This window comes from Drosophila subobscura, chromosome J, assembly GCF_008121235.1.
Source record: "Drosophila subobscura isolate 14011-0131.10 chromosome J, UCBerk_Dsub_1.0, whole genome shotgun sequence".
NCBI lineage: Eukaryota > Metazoa > Arthropoda > Insecta > Diptera > Drosophilidae > Drosophila > Drosophila subobscura.
In genome coordinates this window covers 14,082,066-14,097,166 of record NC_048532.1, presented here as the reverse complement: position 1 = coordinate 14,097,166, position 15,101 = coordinate 14,082,066, and the positions used below count along the sequence as shown (strand labels likewise).

The window sequence follows — 15,101 nt, the reverse complement described above, 5'->3', positions numbered from 1 at the left end:
CAGGCAAAAATCCAAAACAAAAAACCAATAAAAATGAGAAAAAATAAACAAAAAAATCAGGAAAAAAATTAAATAAAAATAAATGTACAATGCGCTTTTATTCAGACCCTCACATGAGCCCTGATCCATTCGAGATAGCTGGTGATGCGCGTAAAGACCGCCGGGAAGCCCACCTCGCAGCCCATGTTGGTGCCGAAGGAAGTGGACCCAATCAGTGTGGACTCGTTGCCCTCCATGACGACCAGAGGACCGCCAGAGTCGCCTTGGCAGGTGGACTTGCCGCTGGTGGTGCTCATGCAGATCATGTTCTCCGACACGGCCCCGCTCCAGTACATCTTGCACAGGGCATGCGGCAGGATGGGCATCTTCACGTAACGCAGCGCCGGAGACACCACAGCCGAGCTGTCGCTGTCCCGTCCCCAGCCCGAGGCGTAGGCACTCTGGTACTCGTAGGTGGGATATGATCCGTTGACACGCCTCGGCAGGCTGGCGGACCGAATGCTATCGGTGAATCGTACTAGGACTGGCAAACGGATCAGTGAAATGTCGTTGGCCACCGTGCTCGCTGTCCAGTTTGTGTGCACAATGATCCGAGACTTGTCCACGTGGAACCGCCTCTGTCCGGGCTCGTGCTCGTCCTGAATGTTGATGGCACCCAAATAGACGATGGCCGACTCTGCCCCGTCCGTGCAGTGGGCAGCCGTCACAATCCAGCGATGGGAGATCAGAGTGCCGCCGCACCAAGTGCTCGTGTTGCCATAGGAGATGTTCAGACCCGCCTGGTAGGGAAACTGTCCCACCGCGGCCAGGTCCCCGTTGGTGATGCGTGACTCCAGATCAGCCAGGAGCGGCACAGCTGCGCAGGAGCCAGCCAACGCCACAGTCAGCAGGATAGTCGACAGTATTTTCATCTTACTTAATTGGTTGTCAAATGACTGATGGAGAGGATTGTCCAGCAGTTATATAGGAGCATTTGGCCTTATCGACGATCGAGCAGCCCTTGACCATTGAGCACCACAGATAGTTGGCGGCGTAGAACCACCTGCTAGGGATTATTCCCAAATAGATACGAGCTGAAAACAATCTACTTGAAGGTTGCTCCCTAATTTGTGTGGGATTTACACTCGATTCCCAATTAATCATTATGAAGGACTGCTATTAAAATACAGACTGCACGTGATAAAAGTGAATGAAGTTCCCCTTTTCAGTAGGGAACTGCGAGCTCTGAAGACCGACTCCAACCATGGAACTTTTTCTATCAGTTGGATAGGTAAGTGGCTCTCAAAATATCGCATGCGAGAAATTTTGTTGCTGCTTACATTTTGTATCAGGCAGATAAGATCGTAGAAGTAGAAGCGTTTGTTTTATTACTTTTATGTGATAGTATTACGCTTTTGGAATAGTAATACGTCAACAATTGAATGAATATGTTATCAAAAGATTATCCGATAGTGGCACACACATACACACCTTTAAATCCATGCATGAAACAACATTCTGTGACAAAGGTCTAATTGCGAATCACGAGATTTCATTGAAGAAATGTTTCGCAGAAACATCAATTAATTTTAACTTATGGTAGATTTAAAGTACTTTTGTTTCAGCTATGTACATATGTGAGGATGCCCAACAATTCTACTTCCAAGGAGGCTATCACACTGGCAACACACACTGAACCCCCATTGCAATCGGAAATTCCGAGCAAATGCTAAAGCAAAACACATGTATTTCAATGAGTTCAGCAATCAAGTGGCGTTCAGATGGCTTGCAAATGATAATCCGTAATCGAGCATTATGGCCCACTCGGGCGACTATAAACGGCCAATCGGGGCAGATTAATCCACTGAAGAGTGCCATAAATCCACATCCAGGTGGGAACGTTTCGTCAGTGGCAGAAAGAGTGGAATATACTCAAGATGCAAATAAGTTCGGCTCTGGTTGGTCTCCTATTCGTCGTTCTCCAGGTGAGAGGTCTCCTCTGCCTGGATCTGGCTCGTGGCGCACTGATGGGGCGCATCAGCGGCGGAGAGGAGGCCCGCGAGAATCAGTTTCCCTATCAAGTGGGTCTATCTATAGAGGAGGCCAACGACTTGTTTAGTTGGTGCGGTGGTAGCTTGATATCGGATCAATATCTACTGACGGCAGCGCACTGTGTGGAGGAGTAAGTGTTGCCCTAGATAAAATTTCAAATGGATTAAGCTGACAACTACGCCCCTACAGAGCCATCTCCATCACGTTCTACTTGGGCGGAGTGCAGCGACTGTCTCCCAAACAGCTAATGCGTACGAAGAATCCCGTCGTATACCTTCATCCTGACTGGAACAGCCAAACTCTGGATAATGACATTGCCCTGCTTCGTTTGCCAGAGGCTGCTGTCTTTAGCAGCTCCATACAAGTCATCAGACTGCCGGGAATGGCCTCAAGACATGTCAGCTACGACTACGTCCCTGCCACAACCTCTGGATGGGGTCGCATGAATGACGGTATGTATTTTATCTCATCAGACTTAAGATCTCCACTGAATCCCTGTATTCTTTTTCCAGAATCCACTTTCATTTCCGATCATCTGCGCTATGTCGTCCAGTTTGTGGAGTCGAATGAGGATTGCCAGTATTCATTTGCCAACATCAAACCCACCAACATCTGCATGGATACAACCGGCGGCCGATCGACCTGCACCGGAGACTCTGGAGGTCCTCTGATCTACCACGACCCCTTCCAGAATGCCGATATCCTGATAGGTGTCACTTCCTACGGCAAGAAGACGGGCTGCACCAAGGGCTATCCCTCGGTCTTCACCCGCGTCACAGCCTACGTGGATTGGATAGCGGAGGTGAGTGGAGTTGTCTACGCGTAGAGTGGCCCGCGTTGGCTGATGAAACAGTGCTGGGCACTGTAAATAAATTAAATCAAATGTTGAGCATTTCAAATGTGCCTCAGTGCTTGTTGTTTCTGGAAAGGGGGGCGTGAGGAGTGCGGACGGGGGCTGGTGCACTTGAGAAAGTGTCGCAGTTTAAAATCGAGACAGGGGCAGATAACCCAACAGCCCAACCCTCGTATTGATAAAGAATTGGCTGGAATATAGGTACGAGGAGTGTACCAGTGAATGGCGGATGCAAAAGGATATTATACGAATATCACAGCTAAGGGAAATAAAACTCTTTTCTCTGTTATATTCCATATTATCTTACAACTCAAAGTTCAATTGTTGTGTCCCTTTTCTTTGAAAGTTTCCATTAGCCGCTGATTTGATCTCTCGTTAGGCTGGCTATCTTTTGGCGAGGAGAACTGCCAATTCATTTTCTCCGTATCCGTATCTCTCAACAGTTTCAAGAAGCGCGAACAGATCTGGGTCTCATATCGCGGATGTGGCGCATGCCGATAGGGCCGTTACACAAGGAGCGGGCACAGCCACTTCAGCAGGTGCCCGAATCGGAAAGACCACAGATCAGATAGGGCGTCACGTCATGAGGTGCGATTGGATGGACGGGCGCCTATAAAAGCGGTGGGACGAGCTTGGAATACTTATACTTTTCATAGGTAGCCCAATCATGAAAGTGCTCGTTGTATTCGCTTTGGCTTTGGCCTACGCCTCGGCATCGGCTCTGCGCGGTGTCCAGACCGGACCCGACGGACGCATCACCCACGGCGAGGATGCCCGCACCGACCAGTTCCCCTACCAGGTTGGACTATCCCTGAAGATCGGCTCCTCCTCGGCCTGGTGCGGTGGCTCCCTCATCGGAAACGAGTGGGTCCTGACTGCCGCTCACTGCACTGATGGGTAAGCAATTCATGCAGAGATTACAGCAATCAAAACGGACTAAAGTTATCCTTTCACTTTCCTGCAGCGTTGATTCCGTTGAGGTCTATCTGGGTAGCACTGTGCGCTCCAGCCCCAAGGTCAAGCACCACGTCACCAAGGACGACATCATCATCCACGCCGACTGGAACAGCCGCACCCTGAGGAACGACATCTCTCTGATCCGCATTCCCCGCGTCGAGTACAGCGGCGCCATCCATGCCGTTGAGCTGCCCCGTGAAGAGTCGCACTACTCCTCCTACGATGGTGATGAGGTCATCGCCTCCGGCTGGGGCCGCACTTCCGACGACTCCAGCGCCGTCGCCGCCCACCTCCAGTACGCCCACATGAAGGTCATCTCCAACAGCCAGTGCAGGCGCACCTACTTCACCACCATCCAAGAGTCCAACATCTGCGTCTCCACCCCCGCTGGCGTGTCCACCTGCAACGGAGACTCCGGTGGCCCTCTGGTCCTGGAGCACAGCAAGGTCCAGGTTGGTCTGACCTCCTTCGGCTCTGCCGCTGGCTGCGAGAAGGAGTACCCCGCTGTCTTCACTCGCGTCACCAGCTACTTGGGCTGGATCCATGAGCACACCGGCATCTCTCGTTAATTTGCTGATGTTCCTTCTCCTTGTTCGGAGCAATAAAGAATCGATTTTGAAACAAAAAATGGCATTATCCTTTATGTCCTTGCATCCGAAAGGATTGAAAACGATCCTGGGAATTGTTCCGATCACGATAAGGCGTGGCATGTCCTGATCAGACAGAAAACAGCATAGCTTTGGGCACAGTGGCGCCACAGCCATGGGCGGCAAATTCTCGAACTACGATATTTTAGTTCCTGAAGTGACCGTCGTGATCGCGGGGCGCCACTGTGAAAATTAGTAAGACAAAAAAATTGAACCTTGAAGTAGGCAACAATATTTTTCCACAATTTCACGAAAATGCAGGAATTTCCATTGCGAAGTGATTGCACAGGATCAAGGACATTGTCCCGATCACAAGGAGGCGTGGCATGTCCTTATCCGACAGGACACAGCCGAGCTATAGCGATGTAGAGATAAAACAGAAAATAATGTTTAAATGGCATTATCCTTAATGTCCTTGCACCCGAAGTGGTTGGAAAGGATCCAGGACATTGTCCCGATCTCGAGGAGGTGTGGCATGTCCTTATCCGACAGGACACAGCCGAGCTATAGCGATGTAGAGATAAAACAGGAAACAACGTTTAAATGGCATTATCCTTAATGTCCTTGCACCCGAAGTGGTTGGAAAGGATCCAGGACATTGTCCCGATCTCGAGGAGGTGTGGCATGTCCTTATCCGACAGGACACAGCCGAGCTATAGCGATGTAGAGATAAAACAGGAAACAACGTTTAAATGGCATTATCCTTAATGTCCTTGCACCCGAAGTGGTTGGAAAGGATCCAGGACATTGTCCCGATCTCGAGGAGGCGTGGCATGTCCTTATCCGACAGGACACAGCCGAGCTATAGCGATGTAGAGATAAAACAGGAAACAACGTTTAAATGGCATTATCCTTAATGTCCTTGCACCCAAAGTGGTTGGAAAGGATCCAGGACATTGTCCCGATCACGAGGATGCGCGGCACGTCCTGGTCGGACCACAAATAAAGGAGAAAACAACAAAAGAGATATGTCCTGTTGTTGTTGTCAATTTATGTTGTTGTACAACAAAAGTTGTTCTTGCTATTGTTGTACAACAAAAGTTGTTTTTGCTATTGTTGTACAACAAAAGTTGTTTTTGCTATTGTTGTACAACAAGAAAGTGTTTGTTGTACAACAACCACCTCTCTGCACAGTGGCGCCCCCACGATCACGACGGCCACTTCTGGAACTAAAATAGCGTAGTTCGAGAATTGGCCACACAGTCTTGGGGCGCCACTGTGAACTTTTGAAATTGCTTCATTAAAATGGCCGAAAACTGGAAAAATTTCAGACGAAGTACTAGGCGAACAGAAGTCAGCAGAAGGTAACTGGTTTCCATGTTTTCTACTGTGTCAAAAGCTGGCTGCTATGAAATTGCAATTTGCACAGTGGTGCTCCAAAATCACAATGGGTTCGGAAATGGCTTCCTGTGATCGGAAATGGCTTCCTGTGATCGGAAAAATTTCCCTGATTTGATGGGGTCCTTTTCAAGGATCAAGGACCAAGGATGCGATTTTAAAAATACATTTTTTTTCATTTTCTAATAGTTTATTAAGGATATTAAAGGTATTATACATCAAGTGAAAGCGCCTGCAGCAAGACACTATCCTTGGCACTGTGCTCCTCAATGGACTCCTTGAAGGGCACAAGTACGTGCTCCATCCGCTGTTGCAGCTCTAGCTTCTCCTGGTTCCGCACCGAAATATGATGGAACTTCTAGGACAGCAAGAAATCGCGAATTAGGTCAATCTCTCTCGCTGAGCATCTGCATACGCCTTAGTAGCTGGTTGTACGCGAGCATCGTTTCGTGTGCGATTGTAGTCGTATCCAATGCGTTCCAGTTTTTAGAAAGCTCCAGGATTCGATTCAGCTACAGCATCGTAAGGCCAATGAGCGTGGTATTCCGCTTGTATCCCAGCCTGACAATCTCTGCCTTGAGCATGTCGAGAAGAACTGCAACTGGATTGCAGCGCATCTGCTGATCAACGACAGGTTGAGCTGATGTACTCAGTTCCCTTCTCGAACAAATACCATCCGTTTACTAGGAACACGGATATCTGGCTAACAGACAAGTTGCCAATCTTCTTTAGTAGCCGCCAATCTGTTGGGAATGTAGACTGCCATTTCGCGGCTCTCCTGACAGCGTTTCACTGCGGCACCTGCAAGTAGATCAGAAAGGTAATCATTGGAAGAGGATGGTGAGGAGGTAAACTCACTTAACATGCCGTATATCCGTCTGGCCAGGTGCACGCCTCATTTGAAAGGAAGAGCAGTTCCTCAGGAAAGGTCCTTTAGCACAATGTGGCAGGGTTTCCACATAGCATCTGCAGATTCTGCAGTGTGCCGATGACAATCTTTGCCTTGAGAAAGTCGAGAAGAACTGCAACTGGATTGCAGCGCATCTACTGATCAACGACAGGTTGAGCTGATGTACTCTGTTCCCTTCTCGAACAAATACCATCCGTTTACTAGGAACACGGATATCTGGCTAACATACAAGTTGCCCATCTCTTCAGTAGACGCCTTTTCGCGGCTCCCTTGACAGCGTTTGATTGCGGCACCTGCAAGTAGAGCAGAAAGGTAATCATTGGTAGAGGATGGTGAAGGGGTAAACCCACTTAACATGCCGTATATCCGTCAGGCCAGGTGCACGCCTCATTTGATAGGAAGAGCAGTTCCTCAGGAAAGTACCTTTAGCTCATTGTGGCAGGGTTTCCACATAGCATCCAGTGCTGATGATACAATCTGTACGGCAGATAAGATACAAAATCAAAACAAATGAAACACACGCCGCGTGCTTAAGTGACATCGCGAAAACGGAAGCAACCTCGTTGTTGCAAGGCACCTTGTAAACTAGGTGCTGTTCGACGCGAAAATGAGATCGATATTGTGAAATCGAACACACTTTGCAAATTAAGTGCTGTTCGACGCAAAATGATATCGATACTATGAAAGTGACGCCACCTAGTTGCTCGAAGACACCTTGCAAATTAAGTGCTGTTCGACGCAAAAATGATATCGATGTTGTGAAATCGACTCCACCTAGTTGCTCGAAGACACCTTGCAAATTAAGTGCTGTTCGACGCAAAAATTATATCGATCTTGTAAAATTGCCACCTAGTTGCTCGAAGGCACCTTGCAAATTAAGTGCTGTTCGACGCAAAAACGATATCGATATTTTGAAATTGACGCCACCTAGTTGCTCGAAGCACCTTGCTAATGCATTGCTGTTTGGCGCGAAAACTATCTCCGAATTGTAACATTGACGCCAGCACTTAGTGCACAAACAAAACGACAACACCCGCGTCATCTTTGAAAACAGAAAACTCAAGCAATTATTACATCGCGGTTACTACCTTTTACCACATATTTCTCCTGTATTTCCAATTAAGTATTCCTATATGTTTTTGTATGTATGAATGTGGTTACGATTATAAATTTAATGAATAAGCATATTACCTCCTATCCCATTGAGAAGAATGATAACCGGAAGGCCATTTCAACAATGTTCTGTGGAACATCAGATCGATGACATATGTAGACCTCTTTGGCTGGCGACTGAAAGAGCCGACCGACCACCACAAATCGAACGGATTTCGTGGAACAGGCCTGATTCTCCGTTCTGGACTGAGGGAAAGCTTCCAATGTCATCCCGTGCTCCCTTACCAGCGATATTGCATTGCTGCTGCTATGTCCATTGGCGTTGGCCGACCCTCGTATGGATTCTGTGAGCTGTCTCCGGTAGTGCTTGGACCGCTCCAGTACAGAGTGAATGATGTGGCAGGCCTGGCGAATTTCGGACAGAAAAGTGGCACTCTCCGCGCAGTCATTGAAGGGAGCGAACAGAGATCCATTGGCTATGTCAATGTACACATAGTAAAGGACACAATTCTTCCAGCCGGCGGATATCTTCACTGGCACCACATTGCTGATTTCCTTCCACATGGACTCGGTCATCTGGCTTTGGTTGTGGGTCTCCGAGCTCAAATTGAGGCCATAGTGCAGCGGATGTTGAACGGCAAAGTTCTCCCAGTCCGACTCGCTGTCGGAATCCTCGGCGCCGCCATGGATGGGAGTCAGACGCTTGCGCGACGAATCATCTTCGCTGGGCGTCAGACTGTGTATCGACGATCCGCCCAGGGAGGAACAGAGCTGCGCCTCCTCATCCACAGATACCGCAGTACTCAAGACCGTAAGCTTCTGCTTGAGGAAGGACTCCAGTTTGCCGTTTGCCTCCTTCTCGTCCTTTGCCTCAGCTCCGATTTGTTCCAGCACTTGAGGTCGCTTGTTCGAAATGGACCAGAACATGGCCAGCGACTCGATGCCACACTGAATGAGGTGATCCAGTGTCTCCTGTATTTCCTCGATATAAAAGAGCGATGGTCCCACCACGGTGTCCGGCGCCATGTCTGGTGCATCGAATATCTTCAGGATAACTGCCAGGCTGAGATGGTTGCGTGTGCAGATGGTCAGAAAGTAGCGGCCCGTGGCATTGGGCAGCACGATCTCCTCCCACACATACAGCTCCCGGACGCGCACACTCGGAGCTCCAATCAGATCGAAGATTCCTCTGCATCTCAGGAAGCCCTCGACATTGGCCCGCACTTCGGCGGGCAGCAGGCTGGCCACCAGAAAGTGGTTGTAGTACAAAGCGCTGCCGTAGATGAAGAACTCGCGGTGAGTGGTCAACGGCTCATCGTTCCAGTTGCGGTAGTCCATGGCCTCCATCTCGCTCAGTGCGTCGAAAACGCGCAGCTGCGCCTCCTTGGGCAGGGGCAGATTCCGCGACTGCCCGAGCAGCTCCTCAAACTGCGTTGCTCCACGGCAATTGAGCAGCAGACGAGTGCGCTGAATGCCACAGAAGTGGCGCAAGAAAGATTTAAGGTCTCCGGACCGGCCCTCCGTTTCTGCTCCTCCAAAGTTCTCCAGCACCAAGCCCGGCATGGAGAAGCGGATATATCCAATCAGCTCATCCGACCGCATGTTGCACTCTGCCGCGCTGTAGAGGCTGTTCGCGTAGGCGAACAGAACCAGGAAGCCATTCAGCCGGCGGTAGTTCACGTGATAGGGAACCTGGTCGACCAGCAGGCGGGACGTGATTGGCTGGGTGTGCAGCTCGCTGAGAACTGCGTGCAGGGTGAGGAAGCTGCCACGTGCCTTGTACAGGAAGTTGGCTGTTGCTCCCTCGGGGTAGAAGTACAGCGAGTCCTGGTGTTGGTCATGCTGGTAGCATTCCGGGGGCAGCAACAGCATACCAAAGGGCATAGGATCGGCAGTCTTTAAGGGGTCAGGCTCTGGCAGCAGCAATTCCTCAAACTTATCCGCAAACATGGCAAAGTTCTCCACCTTGCGCACCTGCTCCTCCTGCTGGCCATGTCCGTAGCTGGGATCCGCCGCCGCTGCGGCTGCTGCGGCGTCTGTGGAGCTGGAGGAGGCCTGGAAGCAGAGGCAGACCTGAGTGGGCTCCACGAATTGCTGCAACAGCTCGTCGACATTGCTGGCATACAGCTCGATGCCGTTGAGCGACTTGAACCAATCTCCCCGCTTGATGTCGTGCTGCATGGCGCTTATGTCGTGCACAAAGCCCTCGACCATGAGGCACTCTGGCTGGTCGGGGAAGGGCAGCACTCGGAATCCCAGAATCGACTCCACGGCTGTGGAGCGGCGTCCAAAGCGAAACCGATCTGCAGCAGTTATAACTAGCTGCAGCTTCTTGTTGCTGCTGCTGCTGCTGGCGTCCCCATGCGATGTCTTGAAGTGTGAGAACCGAAACTCGTCGGGCTCGGGCTCTGACAACTGGTTGCGACTGTGGCTCTGGCTCTGGCTCTGCATCTGCGCCTGAGTCTGGGAGTGGGACGGGCGACTGGCATTATGCTGTCGTCGCATCGGCTTCTTTCCCAGGCGCAGTGAGCGGCGCATGAACTCCACCCGTCGCTCCGCCGAAGTGGCTATGCTTGACTTCACATTGTGCGGCATGTATTCAACGTAGAAGAGGCTGCCGTCCGCGGCCACGTATTCCTCCCAGCTGGCCGAATCGCTACCGTCGCTGTAGGAGTTGCTGATCGAGGAGCTGGAGCTGGAAAAGGCCTCCGAAGTGGCATCAATGCCTGCCAGACTACCCGGAGACTTGCGCATTGCGGCAGCTATTAGACAAGTTGTCTTTTTTTCGATCAGATAGCGTTCTACCGCATAAAGTAACGCGCGGTCCGCTGATCTTTACATTTGAATGTCGACTGACTGGCAGACTCTTCTCACAGAACCGAAAACCCTACAACCACACACAGTTCTACCTTGCTCAAAACCTGTTTCTAATTGCAGTAGAGCCAGAGCCAGAGATCAGAGTAAACCCACCTGGAGAAGGCTGCTTGTTGATTGCCTTTTCTCTTTGCCACTTAACAGCGGGCAACGACTCACGCTCTTCGCTTCTGGTAACGATTATGTTTGTAAATACTTCAATCTTGGCAAATGATTTCATAGAAGCAACAACAGAAAGACGGTAGAGTATAGAGACATAGATGATAGATGTACAAAATGATATCAGAAAATATGAAGAAAGTTGTTGTGAAATCCCAACTAAAAGAAGTAACTTCGAAATCTTTATTAGCGCCAATCATTAGATTATCTTGGGGGTTTGCTAAGGTGTCTTATCGCTTTCATTTGAACTGTAAATCACATCCAGGGGCTGTCAATACTGAGAGTACTTATATGTCGACTCATAGACCGTCGAGACATGCAATTGATATCGTTGGTAGTTGATCCGTATTACCGCTTACACAGTTTAGCATTATGGACTAATCTGCGAACCATAATTATCCGATAATGAAACATGGAGCTCTCTCTCCCTGCTCAAACTGAAGCGTGGGACTGGAGGCGGAACGAACGCATTCTGCCACCGAAAGAGTGATACCCGCTGGAATAGCTGATAGCTGGAACCCCATTCAAAGGCAAGCCAGGCAAAAAATATTGCCAAAATTGATAAGCCGTATCGTGTCAGTGTTAGCCACATATCGGCTGCCACCAATTATATTCGCTGACCATTGGCAAACACTTGTTCTGGTTAGTGTTTTTCGGGAAAGCAGGAGAATCGGTACGTGCGGCAAACGTTTGGCAAAAGATTCAACAGAAAAACTAAATGTCCAGCCCGTAAACAAACAAATAAAGATTTAAATAGAAAGATAACTCTTGCATAAAATAAGATTATAATCAACCAAGAAAGTGTACCTATCAGACGAGTGCTACGAGAATGTGCGAGTATGTTTGCTCATTGAAAAAGTAGGAACTTGCTCTTCGACAATCAATAATTTGTGGACACTGATAACGGCGATAATTAATGGACCTATAAAATGCCTTCTATATTCATATTAGAAGTGTTTCTCGTTGTGTCTCTGCTACGTGAAAATGCACAAGCAATAAGTGGCAGTGAGTTATCAATGAGTGCCGACGGGCAGCCCAATCCAAATCCACGCCAGATTACGACCGATGAAAGCGGAGAGTCCACTGCGGATGCAGATCTCAAGTCTGCTTTGCTCAAATACGATTCGGATGATGGTAATAGTTGTCTGCTCGATATCATCAAGGAGGATGTGCTGTGGTGGTCATATCCCAATGGCACCCTGAAGCAACTGAATGGAAAATACTGTAAGTAGATGGATAAATCTATTTTTGCTTCCTTATGTACTGATTTGATACAATTTGTATGCACAGCAACGTACTTATATTTGGACCTATCGCACGGCAACATGATGGAGGACACAGACTTGTTCCAGCAGACCAAACTCTCACTTCCATTTAACATGAAGAAAGTTGAAGTCTTTTCGGCTGCCTACAACACACTCAACGCAGTGCCCTACCAAGCTTTGTACTCCTTAAGGGACTCGCTGAAGCTGTTAACTTTGAGGGGAAACAAGTTTGCTGACCTACTGCCGAATGCTGAGGGTAAGTATGGCTAGAAATTGTTTGCACTTAAACTATAGAAACAAGAGACAACTACACCCCTTCCTATGATCAGTTATCATTCGCAAATTTCAGCCGTTGAGCGGTTTTTGAATGAAACTCGAGTGGACTCCATAAACAACACAACACAACACAAGTGCGAGCAGTTGCTGGCACAAAATGCCACTGATCTGTTCGATCGGGAGTGCTTTCTGTACACAACACACAACAACACGAACACGAGCAACGCCAATATGGCCCCAACGAATGATAAATCCTATGGGGATTACATTCAGTTACTGAAAGAGAAGGTTGACCAACTTGGGAAGTCACGTAAGACCACAACTACACACACATTTGTTACCACAGATAATGCCTAAATCGGTAATCATTTGTAATCTGTTATCCCTTAATATCTTTCTCTTAGAGCAACCCATTGCTTGGGCCACCTTTCCGAGTCTAACACGACTCGTGGAGCTGGACATCAGCAACTGCAGCATTGAGTATGTGGAGAAGGAGGCCTTTAGGAACGTCACCAACCTGAAGCGGCTCTTCATGTCGGACAATAAAATAATGACCATCAAACAGGACACGTTCTACTACATTCAGGGAGTGCAGTATTTGGATATTTCCTTCACCAACGTACTCACGTACAGCTACCAAATATCGATGCCCACGCTTGAGATGGCCATGAGCCTCATTTACGGCCTAAAGATACAGCAGAATGCATTTAAGCTGCTGCCGGAATTGATCTACCTGGATGTTTCCCACTCGAAAATGACTCGGAACAGTGCCGTGGCCTTTGCACACTTGGGGCCGAAGCTGAAGTTCCTCAGTTTGTGCTACACGGCCATTCCCATGGTGAGCAGCGCAATTTTCAAAAACACCGCCCTGGAAGGCCTCGATTTGTCGGGAAACCCCTTCGTGTCGAACAATATCTTGGATGATGCCTTCGATGGGATTGGCAGTACGTTGAAGTACTTGTACTTTGAGCACTCCAACCTCAAGGATATGGACTGGTCCAGGCCCCTGAAGAACGTGCAAATCCTGGGCTTGGCGGGTAACAACATAAACGCGCTGTCTTCGACAATGTTCGAGCCGTTGAAGAGCTTGGAAATCCTGGACTTGAGCTCCAACCACGTTGGCAATTGGTACAAGAGCGCTTTCGACAGTAACTTTGAGCTCCGCGTGCTCAATCTTCGCAGCAATAACATCAACGTGCTGACCAATGAGATGCTCAAGGACTTTGAACACCTGGAGTACCTGAGTCTCGGCGACAACAACTTCATTTGCAACTGCCACCTGAGGGAAGTGGTCGAGGTGGCGGCGGGTAACAACAAGGAAGCCGACTGCTCCTACAATCTGCTCAACATAAGCCCCACAAGTTCGTTGAATATCCAGAAACTGCTGGGCACCGCGGAAACTCTAAACATAGATCGAAAGCTCTGGCAGAACCGATTTCTGCCACAGCTGAAAAACAGCTACAACAACATCAAAGATTACAAGCGGGTGAACAAGATTTTCAAACTGCGATTCTTGGCTGGCCAGTACAGTGCCGCCAGATGTCCTGCCTCAACGCCCTACCCAATGTCCGAGCTAACCAACGCTGAGCTGTTGACTTTGAAGTTTCAGCTGCTTGACTACGATGCGTCGCAATATTGGTGCTACAATGACACCGACCAGGTGCAGGTGGAGGAGCTGAACTGTCAGGTGCGAGCCATGAACGAAATCTCAAACGAATTGCACAACCTTACGACGACGGTTATAGCGGTGATTGCCAGCATCCTCGGCCTGTCCATTTGTGGCTTGATCATCTATCTGAAGCGTTGGCACATTCACTACTACTACTCGTCGCTGAAGTCCGCAGCTCTGCTTTCCAGTGCATCGAAAGAGTCGGTGGACAGCTTTGCGCATTTGTCGCAACGTGATCCCAGCACGCTCTACGACATCTTCATCAGCTACTGCCAAAACGATCGAGCGTGGGTGCTGAACGAACTGCTGCCCAATGTCGAGGAAGCAGGAGATATTTCCATATGTCTGCATGAAAGAGATTTTCAGGTTCGCTGGGGGATCCCTTGGGGGTTTAATTTGTACTAATGTAATGAGATTTTCTTTGCAGATTGGTGTCACCATACTGGACAACATTATCTCATGCATGGATCGATCGCACTCATTGATGCTGATCATCTCCTCCAAGTTCCTCCTCAGCCACTGGTGCCAATTCGAAATGTATCTGGCCCAGCATCGGTAAGTAACGCAACACTCGCATGTCATTCCCTTCTCTGTCACACTATCTTTCAGCATCTTTGAGGTCAGCAAAGAACATTTGATCCTTGTATTCCTGGAGGACATACCGCGCAGCAAGCGTCCCAAAACCCTACAATATTTAATGGATGTGAAAACCTATATCAAATGGCCAGTCCAAAAAGCAAAGCTGGAGGAGCGTAAACTATTTTGGAAACGCTTGAGAAGATCGCTGGAAGTCATTGGAATTCGTCATTCGAAAGAGAACAGAGATTGAGGAAACCATAAATAACCCATTAAATTCCTAGTCAGTTTTGCATGTACCTGATCAAATATAGATTAATACGTAAACTATACTCAACCTGTGTGTATGTTGGTGTTGCTTTCACATTTTTTGAACGGTTGGTTTGAACAATCAATTATTTATTTATACGCGGTGCAATATATCACGTTTTCG

The 15,101-nt window shown here is 48.7% G+C and overlaps 6 protein-coding genes and 1 long non-coding RNA gene across 8 annotated transcripts; 4 read left to right on the top strand and 3 right to left on the bottom strand.

Annotated features, from left to right (window-relative positions):
- Nucleotides 1-68: 68 nt before the first annotated feature.
- Nucleotides 69-942, bottom strand: LOC117894701 (serine protease 3). Its single transcript, XM_034801884.1, has one exon. It carries the CDS (start codon nucleotides 909-911, stop codon nucleotides 102-104), a length of 810 nt encoding a protein of 269 aa, XP_034657775.1. The 5' UTR covers nucleotides 912-942; the 3' UTR covers nucleotides 69-101.
- A 661-nt stretch (nucleotides 943-1,603) lies between these two features.
- LOC117894705 (chymotrypsin-like elastase family member 2B) lies at nucleotides 1,604-2,165 on the top strand. Its single transcript, XM_034801888.1, has one exon. The coding sequence runs from the start codon at nucleotides 1,917-1,919 to the stop codon at nucleotides 2,163-2,165; it is 249 nt and encodes an 82-aa protein (XP_034657779.1). The 5' UTR covers nucleotides 1,604-1,916.
- Nucleotides 2,166-2,278: 113 nt separating this feature from the next.
- Nucleotides 2,279-3,456, top strand: LOC117893526 (chymotrypsin BI-like). Its single transcript, XM_034800167.1, has 3 exons — nucleotides 2,279-2,483; nucleotides 2,544-2,833; nucleotides 3,328-3,456. Exons 1-3 carry the CDS (start codon nucleotides 2,279-2,281, stop codon nucleotides 3,454-3,456), a joined length of 624 nt encoding a protein of 207 aa, XP_034656058.1.
- A 67-nt stretch (nucleotides 3,457-3,523) lies between these two features.
- LOC117894702 (serine protease 1-like) lies at nucleotides 3,524-4,471 on the top strand. Its single transcript, XM_034801885.1, has 2 exons — nucleotides 3,524-3,781; nucleotides 3,849-4,471. Exons 1-2 carry the CDS (start codon nucleotides 3,552-3,554, stop codon nucleotides 4,408-4,410), a joined length of 792 nt encoding a protein of 263 aa, XP_034657776.1. The 5' UTR covers nucleotides 3,524-3,551; the 3' UTR covers nucleotides 4,411-4,471.
- A 1,557-nt stretch (nucleotides 4,472-6,028) lies between these two features.
- Nucleotides 6,029-7,325, bottom strand: LOC117894706. The gene is made up of 3 exons (XR_004648887.1): nucleotides 7,087-7,325; nucleotides 6,685-7,029; nucleotides 6,029-6,627 (listed from the first exon to the last, which is right to left on the bottom strand). It is a non-coding gene; the product is annotated as an uncharacterized LOC117894706 (long non-coding RNA).
- Nucleotides 7,326-7,824: 499 nt separating this feature from the next.
- On the bottom strand, nucleotides 7,825-10,752 carry LOC117894685 (protein inturned). Its single transcript, XM_034801864.1, has one exon. The coding sequence runs from the start codon at nucleotides 10,601-10,603 to the stop codon at nucleotides 7,931-7,933; it is 2,673 nt and encodes an 890-aa protein (XP_034657755.1). The 5' UTR covers nucleotides 10,604-10,752; the 3' UTR covers nucleotides 7,825-7,930.
- A 127-nt stretch (nucleotides 10,753-10,879) lies between these two features.
- LOC117894683 (toll-like receptor 1) lies at nucleotides 10,880-15,000 on the top strand. Of its 2 annotated transcripts, none has more exons than XM_034801862.1 (6): nucleotides 10,880-12,106; nucleotides 12,173-12,403; nucleotides 12,497-12,733; nucleotides 12,828-14,458; nucleotides 14,520-14,647; nucleotides 14,717-15,000. In XM_034801862.1, the coding sequence occupies exons 1-6, from the start codon at nucleotides 11,812-11,814 to the stop codon at nucleotides 14,919-14,921; spliced, it is 2,727 nt and encodes a 908-aa protein (XP_034657753.1). In that variant the 5' UTR covers nucleotides 10,880-11,811; the 3' UTR covers nucleotides 14,922-15,000. The 2 variants fall into 2 exon arrangements, with proteins under 2 accessions (XP_034657753.1, XP_034657752.1); XM_034801861.1 differs by having other exon boundaries at nucleotides 14,702-15,000.
- The last annotated feature ends 101 nt before the right edge of the window (nucleotides 15,001-15,101 follow it).

Bases quoted from the DNA above. Each gene is read 5' to 3' on its own strand.
- LOC117894685 (XM_034801864.1), bottom strand. From the start codon at position 10,603: ATGCGCAAGTCTCCGGGTAGTCTGGCAGGCATTGATGCCACTTCGGAG.
- LOC117894683 (XM_034801861.1), top strand. From the start codon at position 11,812: ATGCCTTCTATATTCATATTAGAAGTGTTTCTCGTTGTGTCTCTGCTA. The intron at 12,107-12,172 runs GTAAGTAGATGG...TTGTATGCACAG, and splicing joins GCAACTGAATGGAAAATACT to CAACGTACTTATATTTGGAC. The intron at 14,459-14,519 runs GTTCGCTGGGGG...TTTTCTTTGCAG, and splicing joins TGCATGAAAGAGATTTTCAG to ATTGGTGTCACCATACTGGA.
- LOC117893526 (XM_034800167.1), top strand. From the start codon at position 2,279: ATGCGTACGAAGAATCCCGTCGTATACCTTCATCCTGACTGGAACAGC. The intron at 2,484-2,543 runs GTATGTATTTTA...TTCTTTTTCCAG, and splicing joins ATGGGGTCGCATGAATGACG to AATCCACTTTCATTTCCGAT. The intron at 2,834-3,327 runs GTGAGTGGAGTT...ATCTCTCAACAG, and splicing joins ACGTGGATTGGATAGCGGAG to TTTCAAGAAGCGCGAACAGA.
- LOC117894701 (XM_034801884.1), bottom strand. From the start codon at position 911: ATGAAAATACTGTCGACTATCCTGCTGACTGTGGCGTTGGCTGGCTCC.
- LOC117894705 (XM_034801888.1), top strand. From the start codon at position 1,917: ATGCAAATAAGTTCGGCTCTGGTTGGTCTCCTATTCGTCGTTCTCCAG.
- LOC117894702 (XM_034801885.1), top strand. From the start codon at position 3,552: ATGAAAGTGCTCGTTGTATTCGCTTTGGCTTTGGCCTACGCCTCGGCA. The intron at 3,782-3,848 runs GTAAGCAATTCA...ACTTTCCTGCAG, and splicing joins GCCGCTCACTGCACTGATGG to CGTTGATTCCGTTGAGGTCT.